This window comes from Mauremys mutica, chromosome 9 (assembly GCF_020497125.1).
Source record: "Mauremys mutica isolate MM-2020 ecotype Southern chromosome 9, ASM2049712v1, whole genome shotgun sequence".
Taxonomy (NCBI): domain Eukaryota; kingdom Metazoa; phylum Chordata; order Testudines; family Geoemydidae; genus Mauremys; species Mauremys mutica.
In genome coordinates, this window is record NC_059080.1 from 83,849,955 (window position 1) to 83,868,599 (window position 18,645).

The 18,645-nt window shown below is 44.5% G+C and overlaps 1 protein-coding gene across 5 annotated transcripts in view; it reads left to right on the forward strand.

The window, feature by feature from the left end:
• The window catches only part of SMC4 (structural maintenance of chromosomes 4), a 113,173-nt gene that overhangs the window by 61,856 nt on the left and 32,672 nt on the right, over window positions 1-18,645 (forward strand). For all 5 annotated transcript variants that reach the window (XM_045029609.1, XM_045029607.1, XM_045029610.1 and 2 more), the window contains 4 exons: window positions 6,218-6,403; window positions 8,012-8,173; window positions 8,466-8,691; window positions 8,792-8,871. In XM_045029609.1, the coding sequence (XP_044885544.1) occupies window positions 6,218-6,403; window positions 8,012-8,173; window positions 8,466-8,691; window positions 8,792-8,871 (654 nt within the window). The remainder of the gene's footprint in view (window positions 1-6,217; window positions 6,404-8,011; window positions 8,174-8,465; window positions 8,692-8,791; window positions 8,872-18,645) is intronic.

Genomic DNA, 18,645 nt, shown 5'->3' on the forward strand with positions numbered 1-18,645 from the left:
AGGCCTCTTCTTCCTCTTCCCCAGACAAGGCCATCTGGGGACCAACTGGATCGCTGCCGCAAGATGACTTCAGAGTCCATCAGGAGTTTCTGAAGCAGATAGGTGTTAACCTGGGGCTAGAGATTGAGGAGCTCAAAGAATCCTTTCATAGCCTCATTGACATTCTGGCTGCAGCAGCACCATCTAAGGTGGCCCGACCCATTAACAAGACGGTAATGGGTCTGGTCAAAGCCCTCTGGCAGACCCTATCTTCTCTCCCTCCCCTCTGTCTTTGAAGGGGGCAGAGAAGACAGATATGAGTACCTATACTCTTATATCCCTCCTGGGTCCCTAGTTGCCAGTGAGAGGGATTGACAGGGCCAAAACAAATGCTATTCCCAAAAAGGATGCAAAGAAAATCTATCTGTTTGGGAAGAAAGTTTATTCCACAGGTGGTCTTCAGCTACTTATCTCAAACCAGCAAATCCTGCTGGGGAGATATGATTACAACTTGTGGGATTCCTTGTCCAAATTTAAAGACTCCATGCCTCAGGACTCAAGGCAGGAATTCTCTGCCCTCTTAGAGGAGGGTAAGAATGTTGCAAGAGCCTCTCTCCAGGCGTCACTCAACTTAGCTGACACAGCAGCCAGGCTGATGGCCACTGCAGTATCTATGAGGTGATACTCTTGGCTACAGTCCTTGGGGTGACCTCAAGAGGTCCAGCAGTCAATCCAGGACCTCCCTTTCGAAGACTCCTTGTTGAAGATTCCAAGGCCTGAAAGGCTCAAGGGCTACCCTCAGGTCCCTGGGCCTCTATGCTCCATCCATTGCAAGGAAGCATTTCTGGCCTCAACGACCAGCCCGTTTCTCAGGTTCACCACTGAGATAGGATCTGTACAAAAGGCAGAGGTTACAAGCATTGTCAGTCGCTCCCATCCACCTCATCCTCACTGCTGAGGTCACATAGCTACTCCAGTGGATGCAAACATGCCTTTTGAGGGTGCTATACCAGTTTCCACCTTCGATCATGACCTCCCCTTTGGTTTTGGACTGACTTTCCCACATCAGCCTGGCTTGGTCCCACATTAAATTGTACCGCTGGCTGCTAAATACAGTGGTGGACAGTTATATCCTTCAGTTCTCATCCACCCCTCCTCTCCCACCGCCATCCCTGTCCCTCTTCAGGGACCCTTCTCATGAGTAGTTCCTAGGTCTGAAGGTGCAGATCCTCCTGCAGGGTGGGGACTGTAGAAGAGGTACCTCAAAGATTGAAAGGGAAGGGGTTTTACTCCCAATATTTCCTAATCCCAAAGGCCAACGGGGGCCTTTGCCCCATCCTGGACATGCATCGCTTCAACGGGTTATTTCAAGAAACTGAGGTTTTGTGTGGTCTCCCGGGCCTCTATTATCTCCTTCCTGGATCCAGGGGACTGGTACACCACCCTTGATTTAAAGGACACTTACTTTCACATTTCCATCTTCTGTGGCCACAGACGATTCCTCAGGTTTATTGTACACCAAACTCATTACCAATCCACAATTCTTCCATTTGGCATATCAGCACCCCCCCTCCCTCCCCCCCCCCCCCCCCCGGCCTAGGTTTTTAGGAAATGCAAGTGATGGTAGCTGCCTTCCTCAGAAGGTGAGGCATTCAAGTCTACCTATACCTCAACGACTGGCTGATCATAGGTCATTCAGAGGCTCAAATAGAGAATAGCATCAACCTGGTCCAAGCCACCTTCAGAGCACTGGCATGCTGATCAAACTAGCAAAAGTCAACTCTCATTCCAGTTCAGATAATAGCGTTTATTGGGGCAGTGCTTGACTCAACCCAGTCCAGGGCCTTCGTTTCAAAGGCATGATTCCAGACTGTCTGACTTGATATTCAAGTTCATGGCTCACCCAATCACAACAGCCCAGATTTGCTTCAGATTGCTGGGACACATGACTACATGCCCTTATGTGGTCCAGCATGCAAGGCTGCGCCTGAGGCTCCTGCAGATTGGTTAGCTTCAGTGTACTCTCTGAATAGACACCACTTGGACTCAGTGCTTACTGTTCCAGCCCCAGTTGTTGCCTTCATTGAATAGCGAAAGAATCCCTGGTCGGTAATGGCAGGCATTCCCTTTGTCATTCTCCTCCGTCCCCCCAGCCATCAGTGTCCCCAGTGTCTGACGCATCAGACCTAGGTTGGGGAGACCACCTCAGTTGCCTCAGAGCTCAGAGCAATCCACTTGGCTTACCAAGTCTTCCTTCCCCACATCACAGGCAAGGTAGTTCAAGTGCTATGGACAACATCATGGTCATGTTCTACATCAATAAGCAGTGGGGAGCATGCTCCTCTGTCAGGAGGCCATCCATTTATGGGAATTCTGCATGAAGCACTCCATCCACCTTGAGGCTTCACATCTTCCAGGAGCCCAGAACACCCTGGCAGATCAAGCAGATCCTTCTACTCTCACCATAAGTGGTCCCTTCACCCAGAGGTCACCAAAGGTCAGGATGTGCGCAGGTAGACCTGTTCATGACCAAGCAGAAGAGGAAATGCCATCAGTTTTACTTTGTGGGCACATCCTAGGCTCCTTTTTCAATGCCTTCCTGCTTCCATGGATGGAGCTCCTATTCTATATATTTCCTCCAGTTCCTCTATGTCACACGGTTCTTCTGAAAATCAAGCGGGACAAGAGAATCAGGGGAGAATTATTCTTATAGCCCCGCCATGGCCACGTCAACACTGGTTCGGTATGGTGCTAGACTTATCAGTAGCACTACTGCTACGATTCCACCGGGACCTGATTTTGCAAGACCCCGGCCATTTACTCCACTCAAGCCTGAGGTTCCTTCACCTGACATGGCTGAACCCAGAGAAGCAAGTCTGTTCAGACCAAGTTTGACAGATCTTGCTGGGTAGGAGGAAGCCATCCACTAGGGCTACCTACCTTGCTAAGTGGGCAGTAGGTCAGTTTTCTCTCTTAAGATGACAATTCGCTTTCTTAAAGGGATGGAGAGACTTTACCCTCAGGTTCACAATCCAATTCCTCCATGCGACTTAAACCTGGTCCTATTGAAACTCGCAGGCCTTCCCTTTGAACTGCTACTGTTGTACCCTCTGCTGCTTCTTTCCTGGAAGGTCGCCTTCCTGGTAACGATTACCTCAGACAGAAGGATCTCTGAAATCAGGACCCTTACATCACACCACCATACACGGTGTTCTTTAAGGACAAGGTCCCACTGTACCCACATCTGGCCTTCCTGCTATTAGGAACCAGGCCATTTTCCTGTCTTCTTCCTGAAGCCTAACAAGAATTCAGAAGAGTGGCAGCTTCACTCATTGGGTGTTAGGCATGCCCTTACCTTGCCATTGAGAAGACTAAACCATTCTGCAGATCCACATAACTCTTTGTGGCAGCAGCAGAGAGGATGAAAGGCCTACCTGTTTCAGCCCAAAGAATCTCATCCTGGATAACCTCTTGTATTGGACATGCTATGAAAGGTGAATGTCCCACCTCTGGCCATCTTGACCGTTCACTTCATGAGAGCTCAGGCCTCTTCAGTAGTATTTCTGGCCAGAGGTTATCCACAATGAGATTCTCTGGGCTGAAACCAGCCTTTCATCGTCTCTGCTGTTGCCACAAAGAGTTTTACTTCAAAAGTAAAATTGAAGAAAAAAGCATGACCTCACATTCATATGAATTCATTTACACCTAACACAATTTTATTGGTCTGCTAAACTCAGGGTTGTGAGTTCAATCCTTGAGGAGGCCATTTGGGGATTGGTCCTGCTTTGAGCAGGGGGTTGGACTACATGATCTCTTGAGGTCCCTTCCAACCCTAATAATCTATGATTCTAAATACAATTTTTCATGTGTGTCAAATACACTTGTTCTCATTAAAGGCTAAGTCAATACAAAATTTTGGAGGTGTGAAACATCTGGTTTTCTTTTTTAACCTGAGAAACTACTTAATACATAAGCCTTCTTTCTCAAACCACCAAGCAGAAATTTACCCAGAGCTTGAGAAACAACTTATTAGGTCCTAAACAAACATGAAAATTTTTAACCCAAAGGGTAACTTTAAAAACAAACAAACAAACAAAAACACCCCTTCTAGATAATTTCTTTATTCTCAGCCTAAATGTAAATTCAGAAAGTTTATTAAAACACTATTGTTGTTGTAGCTGTGTTGGTCCAAGAATATTAGCGAGACAAGGTGTGTGAAGGTAATAACTTCTGTTGATGAGACAAGCTTTCGAACTTACAGAGCTCTTCTTCAGGTCTGGGAAATGTACTCAGACAGAATGTCTATGGTGCAGTTTAAAACCCATGGCTGGCCTATGCCAGCTGACTCAGACTAAGGGGTTGTTGCAGGGTCCTAGAGCCCAGATTTCAGCCTGAACCCAAACATCTGCACCACAATTAAACAGCTCCATAGCTTGAGCCCTATGAGCCCAAGTCAGCTAGCACAGGCCAGTTGCAGGTTTTTACTTACAGTGTAGACCTACCCAGAGTGTCAAACTAAATACCAGGTGGAACAGGTTGTTTAGCATAAGTTGTGAATGCATATTTCAAGGGATTGTTCAAGGTAAAGTGACCCATTAACTTCACCTTGAATGGTCCCTTGAAATGTGTTAACTACTTGTGCTTTTCCACCTTGTACTTAGTTGTGATGCTCTGATTACATTTCCCAGACCTGAAGAAGAGTTCTGTATAAGTTCAAAAGTTTGTCTCTCTCTCTCTCCCTCCCTCCAACAGAAGGCGATCCCATAAAGGATATTATTACCTCACCCAATTTGTCTCTGTTAAAACATTGTTCATTTGTTTTAGTCATTGCCTCCCAAACAGTTGCTATAGTATTGCCACATTAACATATAATGGGACTAGACAAAATTTGAAAACTACTTTGAGAACTTTTTAAATTTTGAGAAAATAATTTGTGAAAATGAACGTGCAGGAAAAAATGGTAAGATAACTTACGTTATATCAGTCACCTAATAGTTCCTACTGTAGCTAACCTTGCAAAATAGTATTCACTGTATTAACCTGACTTTACACAGCTTTCCTGAAACATTCACTTATTCAGCTGACATTTTCCAAGGTTGGTCTCTGTTCATGCCTGGATGTTTGAGTAAAAATTATTGAGTTTATCTAAAAGTTACCATTTATTTTCTATTTGTAAGGCGCTAACTTGAACCTTAATATGGATGTGGTCCTCATTGAGGATTACTAACATTTTTTTGGTTGGACAGGGAGGTAGAAATTAAGTGACTAAAAAAACATGTCTAAACATGATTGGTACCATGTGCTAAGAATTAGACAAACAGTGACATCGTACCATCTTTCTTCTTGCTCAGCTGTCAGACATGAGGGTGGTGATTGATCCAGAGAAGGGGGTTGGCGGGGGAGGATGGTGCTCTCAAATGGTGCTAGTATAGCTTCCATAAAGGATGTTTTTATTGAACATTGAAATGCACGCAGTAAAATGATTCCCCAAAAATTCTTAACTATGGGAAGAAGAAAAATAATAATGTTTCTAATATACTGCTGCATTGTACAATATTCTGCAAGTTTTAGAAATTTTAGACATTTATTTCAGCTGCAAAGAAATAACCCTTATGTAAACAAACAGAAATTTATCTCCAAACAAGCAGTGGCAAAGATCGAAACACTATTTCATCTCAGTGAAGTTTGAACTTCAAAGCATATTTGGGATTACTTAAATGCTGACATTAAGCTCTGGAAATCAACAATCTAGATGTAATTTTAAGTTTGTACAACTGTTTGCACTTCTTGATTTTAATTTAAGATTTCAGTGCCATCATTAATTAACTCAAATTGCACATATACTATATTTTCTATTTGTTTTTCTGCTTAAGGCTGGGATTTTCCAAGAAGCCTAAATGAATTGGGCATCCAGCTCCCTTAGACCCCTTGGAAAATGCCAACCTAAATATGTAGCTTCTCTTAAAACTGTATCAGAAAGTACACATTATAAAGTACAATGTATTTTTCCATTTAATTTTAGAAGTAGCTGTTTGAATAAAGAATACATTTCCATTCATTGTTTACTCAACGTTAAACGCTTGCTATCTCTGATATCTTATGGTTGATGATTTTACTCTTTATTAACTTTTGTTACACAATCATTAATATAAGCATGCCTGAACTTTAAATACATTAGACTGCTTCTGAGATTTTCAGACATGAATATTTTCTATTAACCTTTTTTAACAATTGTTAGAAAGAGAATGAGCTTGTAAAACTTGGCAGAGAGGAAATGGACACTAAGAACCTTGTTCGAGAGCTGCGCCAGAAGGTAGAAGAAGCAAAAAGTTCTTTGGCAATAAATCGCAGTCGAGGAAAGGTTCTTGATGCTCTACTTCAGCAGAAGAAATCTGGAAAAATTCCTGGAATATATGGAAGACTGGTAAAGTTTAAGAATTAATGTATTGTTAACAAACAGGCTTTTATACTTTACAGGTGTCATTACTCTTATTGGAATTGTCCTAAGTAAATGAACCATACAATATAATATTTTGCACTCCTATATGGACTTATATCCAAGGATCTCAAAGCATTTTACCCATTTATGTAAGCCTATTACAATTCCCATTTAACAAACAGGGAGTCCAGCTCAAAGACTGTGACCCTGGGAGAATCTCTTACTGAAGAAGTGAAAAAGCCAGTAGCAGAACTCCAAACTCCTAGTCCTTTCTGTCAACTATTAAACAAAACTCACTACAACAAAGTTAGGAATCTTACAAACTCTTGGTAATTTATATGTTTAACTTGTTAAAATTAATTGCTTGGACTCATTCTTGTGTCAAAATCCACACAATACAGAAGGCTGAGGGTTTTCAGGAAACCAATTACAAATTTACAATTGACTCAGCATAAGGGCAGCCTTTGATCTGCTCTAACCAAAGCCACTTGCTTATGATAGAACCCACTGTGGCCTGGCCATGCCCTCTTCCTGCCCCAGCACGATAGCCCCATACTTTGAAAGTTGCAATGGGGGGGTGGGGCAGACAGTGCTCAAACAGTACATTGTAATTCATTGTGTTAGCAATTACAAAACAATCTGATGGAACAGACTTCTTAAAGACATTTTAAAATAATGGCAGAAATATTTCTAACATGTAGAACTGACATTGAAAATTCATCTGATAACTGTAGTAAAAGACACCACCCCTCATCATGTGTTGGCAGAGATGTCAATACCGGGGGAGAGGAAATCAGGTAGTAAATTTTCCATTAGCCCATATATTCAATCCACTGTAGAGATAATATGAGCCATGTAACTCTCATTTGAGGATTATTGTCTCTTTTTCAGAAATGGTAAAACTGAGGCAGGTTAAATAGTTCTCTCAAGTCATATAGAAGGCGATGGAGCAGTGATTAATACCTAGCTCTTATATAGTGCCTTTACCTGCAGATCTTAAAGCACTTTGAACCATATCATTATCCCCAGTTCACAGATGGGGAAACGAAGGCACAAAGGTAAACTGATTTGCCCAAGGTCACCCAGCAGGCCAGTGCAGAACAGGGAATGGAACCCAGATCTCCCAAATCCAAGACAGTGCTCTGTCCACTAGGCCACACTGACTCACTAAAACTTTAGTCTGATACTCCAGGCTAAATTATCTTTTTGTCTGGAGCATAAATCATTACTCCTTTAATTAATCAGATGTCTGTACATTGTTTTTAACACAAAAACTGCTATATAGGTACTAAGTATTTGCACTACAATACCTTAATAGTGTGCACATTAGAAATGTGTAAATAGTGATCTCTATAGCACAGATGACATTGTGAGTTCTGAATAAAGGTTAACTTTCTACATTTCACAAACATTCTGAACTCTGAAAACTGGATGAGAAAATGATGTCAGGTATACATGAAATTCATACATTTCAGGTTGTGTTAACATGTTTTTTTGTCTTCTCTCTATTAGTACCTAGAAAAGATGGGTATCACTGTTAATTACCATACTGATCAACATAACTGCCTCTCTGCTTTATATGTCAATTACTAGGGAGACTTGGGAGCTATTGATGAAAAGTATGACGTTGCTATCTCGTCATCTTGCGGTGCCTTAGACTACATTGTTGTAGATACAATTGATACAGCTCAGGAATGTGTGAATTTTTTGAAGAGTCAAGGAATTGGAGTTGCCACATTTATAGCCTTGGACAAAGTAAGTATTGGTTTTCTGGAAATAAGTTAGACTTTTGACTCCCCCCTATATTATAGACCATTCTGAACAAATATCTTATTGTATATGCTAATATAATCAGTCTCTTGGGTTTTTTATCTTGCAAGTGAGCAGACATCTCTTTGGTAACATTATTTAATTGGTAACTGGCATTCTGAGGAATGTGGCAACAGTATAGTACTAGGGAACTACTTGTTACACTCAGGCATTAGTTCACCTTAGAGTGTTAAAATGTTGTTCTAACTTATTCTGAGATTCCTTTTCTTCCATATAGATGAGAGTATGGGAAAAAAGTATGAATAAAATTCAGACTCCAGAAAACACTCCCCGTCTCTTTGACGTGGTGAAAGTAAAAGATGAGAAGATTCGCCATGCCTTTTACTTTGCGTTACGTGATACTCTAGTAGCCAATAACTTGGATCAGGCTATCAGAGTAGCATTCCAAAAGGACAAAAGATGGAGAGTTGTAACTTTGCAAGGACAGATCGTAGAACAGTCAGGTATTTAAAAATACCTAACTAAATTTATATCTTCACAGTTTTATTGTTGGATAGCAAATTGAAATTAGCTTGCTAACTTCTTTTCCCTGTCCTACTTTAGGAACAATGAGTGGAGGTGGACATAACGTAATGAAGGGTAGAATGGGATCCTCCGTCGTGGTTGAAATTTCAGAAGAAGAGGTTAGTTCATAATTGCACATAGAAAAGTGTTTCTTGAAAATTCCTCTCTGATATTTACACTGCCTGATTTTATTTAGACAGTTTATATATAAATATTGTGCAGAGGAAATCAATTTTGTTTAAATATTACTTCTCAATCAATGCTATAGCTTTCTAGAAAAGACTAAATAAACCTGATACTGTTAATGAGATTTGTATTAGAGTATTTCAAACCACATTGATAGTGGCATAATGTACTTTAACTTTATAAGAATTTTGTTCTCTCTCATTCCACTGTTACACTGTGTTTATAGACGTTACACCGACGTTATGTGCATGTGTATATGTGACACGTGTCTGCTTATTGGTAGATTATTAGTCTTCACGTTTAATAGCTAGGAAATTGATTGAAAGAAGAAACTAGTGCAGGGGAAGGACTGAAAATAAGGAACTGTTGTGCAGGAAAACAGTCAATATTGCCTTGGGAGCAGGGGCGGCTCTAGGGATTTTGCCGCCCCAAGCACGGCAGGCAGGCTGCCTCCAGCGGTTTGCCTGTGGAGGGTCCGCTGGTCCCGCGGCTTCAGCCTGCAGGATGTCCTCCAAAGCCGCGGGACCAGCGGACCCTCCGCAGGCACACCTGCGGGAGGTCCACCAAAGCCGTGGACCCTCCGCAGGCAAGCTGCCGGAGGCAGCCTGCCTGCCACCCTCACGGCGCCGGCAGAGCGCCCCCCACGGCTTGCCGCCCCAAGCACGCGCTTGGCGTGCTGGGGCCTGGAGCTGCCCCTGCTTGGGAGGCCACACAGGAACTTAAATTTTTTAGGTTTACATTCTAATTCTGCAACACAGATTGTTCAAGATTTCTGCAGTCCACAAAAAGACCAACCAGACTAACTTCACTACCAGGCAAATCGATTGAAACTATAGTAAAGAACAGAATTATCAGATATGTAGATGAACACAATATGTTGGGGAAAAGTCAACAAGGCTTTTGTAAAGGGAAATTATGCCTCATCATTCTATTAGAATTCACTGAGGATGTCAACAAACGTGGACTACGGGTATCTAGTGGATATAGTGTACTTGGACTTTGACAGTGTCCCTGACTAAAGGCTGTTAAGCAAAGTAAGTAGTCATGGGATAAGAGGGAAGGTCCTCTCATGGATCAGTAACTGGTTAGAAAATAGGAAACAAAGGGGAGTGTCAGGGTTTCCTCCCCATTCTGAACTTTAGGGTACAGACGTGGGGACCTGCATGAAGACCTCTAAGTTTATTTCTACTGGCTTAGGTTAAAATCTCCTCTATTCCTTGGATTAAGTAATGCTGCCACCACCAAGTGATTTAAACAAACAATTAGGGAGGGCCTCTTGGAGCCCTACCTTCCCCAAATATCCTGCCACGCCCCTACACCCCCTTTCCTGGGGAGGCTTGAGAATAATATCCTCAAAAATTGGTACAGGTGAACACAGACCCAAACCCTTGGATCTTAAAATGATGAAAAAACAATCACGTTCTTAGAAGAAGAATTTTAATTAAATAAAAGGTAAAAGAATTACCTCTGTAAAATCGGGATGGTAAGTACTTTACAGAATAATAAAAGACTCAAGAACATAGAGGATCTCCCCTCTAGGCAAAACCTTAACGTTACAAATCCAGGGTTTAAACCTCCCTTTAGACAAGGAAAACCACAAGCTAAAAATAAAAGTAAGCTAACACATTTCCTTATTATTACTTACTAATTCTAATTGAGTTGGATTGCTTGCCTTCTTGATCTGTCTCCGGCAAGCACACAGAACAGACAGACAAAGAACAAACAAAACAAAGCCTTTTTCCCCCTCCCCAGATTTGAAAGTATCTTGTCCCCTTATTGGTCCTTTTGGTCAGGTGCCAGCTAGGTTACCTGAGCTTCTTAACCCTTCACAGGTAAAAGGATTTTGTGCCTCTGGCCAGGAGGGATTTTATAGTACTGTATACAGAAAGGTGGTTACCCTTCCCTTTATATTTATGACAGGGAGCAATAATGGTCAGTTTTCACAGTGAAGAGAGGTAAGAAGGGTGGGGGTCTGTACTGGGACCAGTGCTGTTCAACTTGTGGAAAAAGGGGTAAACCGTGAGGTGGCAAAGTTTGCAGATGATACAAAATTATTCAAGATAGCTAAGTCCAAAGCAGACTGCAAAGAATTACAAGGGGATCTCTCAAAATGAATGACTGGCAACAAAATAGCAGATGAAATTCAATTTGATAAATGCAATATAATGCACATTGTAAATCATAATACCAACTATACATACAATATGATGGGGTCTAAATTAGCTGTTACCACTCAAGAAAGAGTCATCTTGGATGGTTCTCTGAAAACATCTGCTCAATGTGCAGCGGCAGTCAAAAAAGCTAACAGAAAAAAAGCATTAGGAAAGAGATAATAAGGCAAAATATAATGCAACTGTACAAGTTCCTGGTATGCCCCCATCTCAAAAAAAAAATTATCAGAATAGGAAAAAGTACAGAGAAGGGCAACAACAATTATTAAGGGTATGAGAAGAGATTAAAAATATTGGGACCATTCAGCTTAGAACGACTACTTAAGGGGGGATCTGATAGAGGTCTATAAAATCATGAATAGTATGGATAAAATGAATAGGGAAATGTTATTTACTTCTTCATAACACATGAACCAGGGGAAATTAATTGGCAGCAGGTTTAAAACAAACATAAGGAAGTACTTCTTCACACAATGTACAGTTACCTGTGGAATTCGTAGCCAGGGGATGTGAAGGCCAAAAATATAACTGGTTTCAAAAAAGAATTAGACAAGTTCATGGAAGATAGATCCATCAATTGCTATTAGCCAAGATAATCAGGGATGCAACCCTATGTTTTGGGTGACCCTAAGCCTCTCACTGTCAAACACTGGGACTGGACCACGGGATGGATCACTCGATAATTGCCCTGCTCAGTTCACTCCCTCTTGAGTATCTGGCACTGACCACTGTCGAAAGACAAGATACTAGGCTAGATAAACCATTGATCTGAACCAGTATGGCTTACTAAGAGCAACCCAAAAGACAAAGACCCCCAGGAACTAGATTTATTTGAAAGAAAGATCTATTCATCAACATTACTGCAAATAAGGCCTGGTAATTAACAATTTGTAACTGTAAAATTACCTTCCTTTCTAACTAAACTCCCACAAGACTTAATAGCGGAGTTGAAAAGCACCATTTCAGAGGATCAGCTAGTAGCGAAAACACTGCTATAGGCAGCCATGGATGCATCAGACATGGAGACTTGATCTATGACCATTGTAGTAACTATGTGCAGAGTTTTGTGGCTGCAGGCCTCTGGCATTCTGAGAGAAGTGTAAAGTCAACTGAGGATTTACCCTTCAAAGGCACAGATTTATTTAGCGCACACATGCATGGCTGATGCACTGCACTCCCTTAACTATTCCAGGGTTACACTCCATTGTTGCATCCAGTGAAGTGGGTTTTAGCCCACAAAAGTTTATACCCAAATAAATTTGTTAGTCTCTAAGGTGCCACAAGTACTCCTTATTCTTTTTGCTGATACAGACTAAGGCCTAGTCTACACTACGAGTTTATATCGTATTTAGCAGCGTTAAATCGCATTAACCCTGCACCCGTCCACACAACGAAGCCCTTTATATCGATATAAAGGGCTTGTAATATCGATATCTGTACTCCTTCCCAACGAGGGGAGTAGCGCTGAAATCAGTATTGCCATTTCGGATTAGGGTTAGTGTGGCTGCAATTCGACGGTATTGGCCTCCGGGCGCTATCCCACAGTGCACCTTGTGACCGCTCTGGACAGCAATCTGAACTCGGATGCACTGGCCAGGTAGACAGGAAAAGCCCCGCAAACTTTTGAATTTCATTTCCTTTTTGCCCAGCGTGGAGCGCCGATCAGCACAGGTGACCATGCAGTACCAGAATCAAAAAAGAGCTCCAGCATGGACCGTATGGGAGATACTGAAGCTGATCTCTGTATGGGGACATAGCCCAGGCGTATCACCCTGGCAGAAACTCCTTGGACCTTGTAGTGACAATCCCGGCCCAGGTCTTGGACTCCCTGCTCTGGTGGCTCAATTGGCAGGTAGTTTGCCAATACCCTTCGCTGCACTGCAACGCACCCTGACGCTGGTAACAGACGCATCAGACCTTGGCTGGGGAGCACACTTGAGGAACCCTATGGACACAGGGCTTGTGGTCCAGGGATGAAATGTCGCTCCATATCAACGTAAAGGAGCTCAGGGCGGTTCACCTAGACTGCCAGACCTTTCACATTACTTTAGAAGGGCACAGCGTGACAGTTCTGACAGACAACACTACCGCCATGTTTTACATAAACAAGCAGGATGGAGCCCGTTCCTCTCCCCTCTGCCACGAGGAGCTTCTCCTGTGGGACTTTTGCAAAGCCTGCTCAGTGCAACTGGTAGTGTCATACTTTCCGGGGGAACGAAACAAGCTGGCAGACTGCCTCAGCAGGTCGTATCAAATGCACGAATGGACGATGAGATCGGATGTCCTGCAATCGATCTTCCGGAGGTGGGGATTTCCCCAAATGGACCTCTTTGCCACCAAAGACAACAGCCAGTGCCCTCAGTTTTGTTCTTTCCAAAACCACAGCCCGGGCTCGGTGGCAGATGCATTCACTATTCCGTGAGGTGGGAGCCTGAAGTACGCCTTCCCACCACTCTCGCTCATTCACAGAGTCCTCCTCAAGGTCCGCAGGGAGAAAGCGGTGATGATTCTCATTGCACCAGTTTGGCCACGCCAGCACTGGTTTACGACCTTGCTGGAACTGTCAGTGACTATCCCAATTGCCCTGCTCCTGCACCGAGATCTCATCACGCAGGACAGCGGATCCCTGTTCCACCCGAACCTGCAATCTCTGCATTTCATGGCATGGAATCTCTGTGGTTGAACGCTGTGGAGAGTCAGTGCTCCCTTCATATTCGTCAAATTCTTCTCGGTAGTAGGAAGCCTTCTACTAGGACGATATCTCTCGCCATGTGGAAGAGGTTTGCCTGCTGGTGTGAACTAAAGCTCATTCAGCCTCTTCAGACCTCTGTCCCAGTCATACTGGAATACTTGCTGCACCTCAAACATCAAGTCCTCACCCCCTCCTCAATTAGAGTACATCTGGCTGCCATTTCAGTGTTCCACCCGGGGGAGTCTGGGCATTCTGTGTTTTCCAGCCCCATAGTAGCCCGGTTCCTCAAAGGGCTGGAGAGGGTGTTTCCCTATTTGCACCCACTGGTCCCTCCATGGAACCTTAACCTGGTCCTGACCAAGCTCATGGGACCCCTTTTCGAGCCCCTAGCCTCTTGCTCTTTCAAGCACCTAGCCTAGAAGGTGGCGTATTTGGTTGCCATTACGTCTGCAAGGAGGGTATCAGAACTGAGGGCTTTCACTTTGGAACCCCCGTATACAGTTTTTTATAAAGATAAGATGCAGCTTAGGCCACACCCTAAATTCTTCCCTAAAGTAGTTTTGCAATTTCACATGGAACAGGACATTTGTTTGCCAGTATTCTTTCCCAAACCACACACGGACCTGAGTCACCGCAGCCTGCATACTCTAGATGTCCATAGGGCCCTGGTATTCCACCTGGAGCGAACTAGGCCTTTCCGCAAGTCGACACAGTTGTTCATCGCCTTAGCAGAGAGAATGAAAGGTCTCCCTGTGTCGGCACAGCGAATATCATCATGGATTGCATCTGCGCATGTTACGAGCTCGCCAAGGTGCCAGCCCAGATGATCACTGCTCACTCGACCAGGGCTCAAGCGTCCTTGGCGGCTTTCCTGGCGCAGGTTCCGCTGCAGGAGATCTGTAAAGCAGCCACCTGGTCGTTGGTGCACACATTCACAGCCCACTACGCGGTCCATCGTCAGGCCAGAGAGGACGCAGCGGTCATGAACAATGACTCGAAGAAGAAAAAATGGTTCTTCTTCGAGTGATTGCTCCTATGCATTCCAGTTAGGTGTGCGCGCTGCGCGTGCACGGCATCTCGGAACTTTTTTACCCTAGCAACACCGGCGGGCCGGCTGGCGCCCCCTGGAGTGGCGCCGCTATGGCGCTAAATATATACCCCAGCCGGCCCGTCCGCTCCTCAGTTCCTTCTTACCGCCCGTGACGGCCAGTTGGAACTGTGGAGTACTCTTCGTTCTCCACGATCCCTAGCGTTCACATCTTAAGGTCTGGCGGTCTCCTCCTTGAGAGTCCACCTGGCAGCGGTATCTGCCTTCCTTCCCTCCGTGGAAGGGCGGTCCATCTTCTCGAACCCGATGGTTTCCCGCTTCCTCAAAGGCCTGGACCGCTTGTACCCGCCGGTGCGGCGCCCGGCCCCAACCTGGGATTTGAATCTCATCTTGGCCAAACTGATGGGTCCTCCATTCGAGCCCTTAGCCACGTGCTCCCTGCTATACCTCTCTTGGAAGACGGCCTTCCTCGTCGCTATTACATCAGCGAGACAAGTCTCTGAGCTTCGCGCTCTAACGGTCAACCCGCCATACACGGTCTTTCATGGGGACAAGGTGCAGCTTCGCCCTCATCCGGCCTTCCTCCCGAAGGTAGTGTCAGCTTTCCATCTCAACCAGGAGATCTTCCTCCCGGTGTTCTACCCGAAGCCACATGCCTCGCCTCGGGAACAGCAGCTGCATACCCTTGACGTCCGCAGAGCGCTCGCTTTCTACATCGAGCGGACTAAGCCCTTCCGGCGTTCGCCCCAGCTGTTCGTAGCGGTTGCTGACCGCATAAAGGGAGAGCCGATATCCTCCCAGCGGATTTCCTCCTGGGTCACTGCTTGTATCAGGACCTGCTATGAGCTGGCTCGCGTACCACCAGGCCGCGTCACTGCACACTCGACGAGGGCACATGCCTCGTCTGTTGCCTTCCTGGCCAACGTTCCGATCCAGGACATCTGTCGAGCGGCCACCTGGTCTTCGGTCCACACCTTCGCCTCCCATTACGCGTTGGTGCAGCAGTCTCGAGACGACGCAGCCTTCGGCTCCGCGGTATTATACTCCGCCACGTCTCACTCCGACCCCACCGCCTAGGTAAGGCTTGGGATTCACCTAACTGGAATGCATAGGAGCAATCACTCGAAGAAGAAAAGACGGTTACTCACCTGTAGTAACTGTTGTTCTTCGAGATGTGTTGCTCCTATCCATTCCAGACCCGCCCTCCTTCCCCACTGTCGGAGTAGCCGGCAAGAAGGAACTGAGGAGCGGACGGGCCGGCTGGGGTATATATTTAGCGCCATAGCGGCGCCACTCCAGGGGGCACCAGCCGGCCCGCCGGTGTTGCTAGGGTAAAAAAGTTCCGAGATGCCGCGCACGCGCGGCGCGCACACCTAACTGGAATGGATAGGAGCAACACATCTCGAAGAACAACAGTTACTACAGGTGAGTAACCGTCTTTTACCTACCCTTTTGTAACTGTTGTTCTTCGAGATGTGTTGTTCATGTCCATTACACTTCCCACCCTCCTTCTCCTCGGTTGGAGTCACTAGCAAGAAGGAACTGAGGGAGGGTCAGGTCGGCAGGGGTATATATGCACCAGCACGGAAGGGAAAAAGTCTCCGACATCCGTGCACACGCACGCCTAATGTGTAATGGACATGAACAACACATCTTCAGGAACAACAGTTACGAAAGGGTAGGTAACCGTTTTTTTCAGACTGTCTAAACATGATATCAGAACTGAGGGCAGATACTGCATCAAGATGTGAGGTCATTAAGTGTAACAGTCTGGATTTTGGCTGGTTGCAGCGTACCAGCAGAAACAAGAGATGCAAGTATAAGAGGTTCTTCTACAAAGTAAAAAACTCTCTACAAGGAAGACTTATTCTGTATTCAAAATATTTCAGTTTAGGCTGTCCAACGCAACCTGGATCGCTTGAAGGCCCCTACACCCAAAATTCTTGACTACAGTTTGGGTTCACATTCTATTACATCACAGTCCACCTTGGAACATTATCGGTATGCCACTCTCCCTTGTTGTCATGTTCATTTTTTTTTCTCACCTCTCTATCTAGATTTCTAAAGGTGTTGCTACACATTCACCCCCTAGTGATAGGAGAACCTCGGACATGGGATCTCAGTATTGTCCTTACAAGCCTTATGGAGTCCCCCCTTTGAGCTTCTTTCTGAATGTTATTTATACCGCTTTACTCTCAAGGCAGACTTTTTAGTTGCCATTACATCAGCCAGAAAGGTCAGAAAACTATAAGCTCTTGGGACTAACCTTTACTCAACATTCCACAGAAATGAAGCGGTGTTGACATCATCCCAAATTTATTCCTAAAGTTGTGTCAGACTTTCATTGGAACCAATTTATTTATTCACCCGTTTCCTTTCCAAAACTCCATTCCTTCCCAGGAGATAAACTCCACATCTTGGACATTTCAAGTTCTTTGTTATATTACATTGATTGGACATAGTCTTTCAGACTGTCTGCTTGTATTTCTTTTGCTGTCTCTGGTGCTTCTATGGGTCAAATGTCTCCTCTCCAAGATTATCAAAATTGATATACAGTACATAGCACATATGTCATATGGTTGATATATCTCTCCCTCCAAATATTAAAGATCGCTCCACTAGAGTATACTTTACATCTTCTCCATGCTTCAGGAACATCCCCATATCTGAAATTTGCAAGGCAGCTATGTGGAGTAATCCCTTTACTTTTAAACACTTACCCATTTGACCTGGCCACAAGATCAGATGCCAATTTTGGTATGGTGGAAGGGTTTAGTCAGTGGTAGTCAGGATTCCTCAGTCCTACCTTTCTGGTGGACACTACTGATCAATCACTTAGGCCTGGTCTACACTAGGGGGGGGTTCGATCTAAGGTACGCAACTTCAGCTATGCGAATAGCTTAGCTGAAGTCGAAGTACCTTAGTTCGAATTACTTACCCGTCCTCACGGCGCAGGATCGACGTCCGCAGCTCCCCCGTCGACTCCGCCACTGCCGTTCGCGGTGGTGGAGTTGCGGAGTCAACGGGAGCGCGTTCGGAGTTCAATATATCGTGTCTAGATGAGACGCGATATATCGAACTCCGAGAAATCAATTGCTACCCGCCGATATGGCAGGTAGTGAAGACGTACCCTTAGTGGAATCCACACAGACAGATACGTGAAGGGAAAAAAAAGTTACTTAACTTTATAACAACAGGTTGTTCTATACGTCATCTATGTGGCTCTCATGACCTGACTTCCATGCCCACTTTTTTGGAGTCGTCCTTGTATAGGATTCTGAATTATGGGGAGAGTTGCAGACGCTCTTCCCTTTATGCCCTTGGGGTGGGGGGAATGTGAGAACATGCATCGCCCAAGAACCTCATGCACATGCACCTAGAGTGGGATCCACATTGATGACCAACTGAAGAGTCACAATTAATAAGGGATTTCTGTCAGATTCCCCTTAAATAGCCATTATTTACCATTCTCTGGCTCTCCATTCTTTTTCCCTGATTGTAATGCCTTTTGTGCTCCCATTTTGTAGGGGACTTAATTTTACATATTAATTATGTGTTTTATTCTGCTGTCTCTATTATTCTCACACCAAGCTGGCTGCTTCTTAAATCCTCATCTTTGGCTTTATTGCATATTCCCTACCTCAGGTCCTGTGCTGCCTAGTGATTTTTAGAAAATCTTTGGACTAAAGAATGTTTTATTAACTAAGGGGTTGTCTATAGATAAATCTGCACAAGTTCAGTTACAGCTGTTCAAAACCTCTTGTGGGGGTGCTCGTTTTGATTTATCTTAAACCTG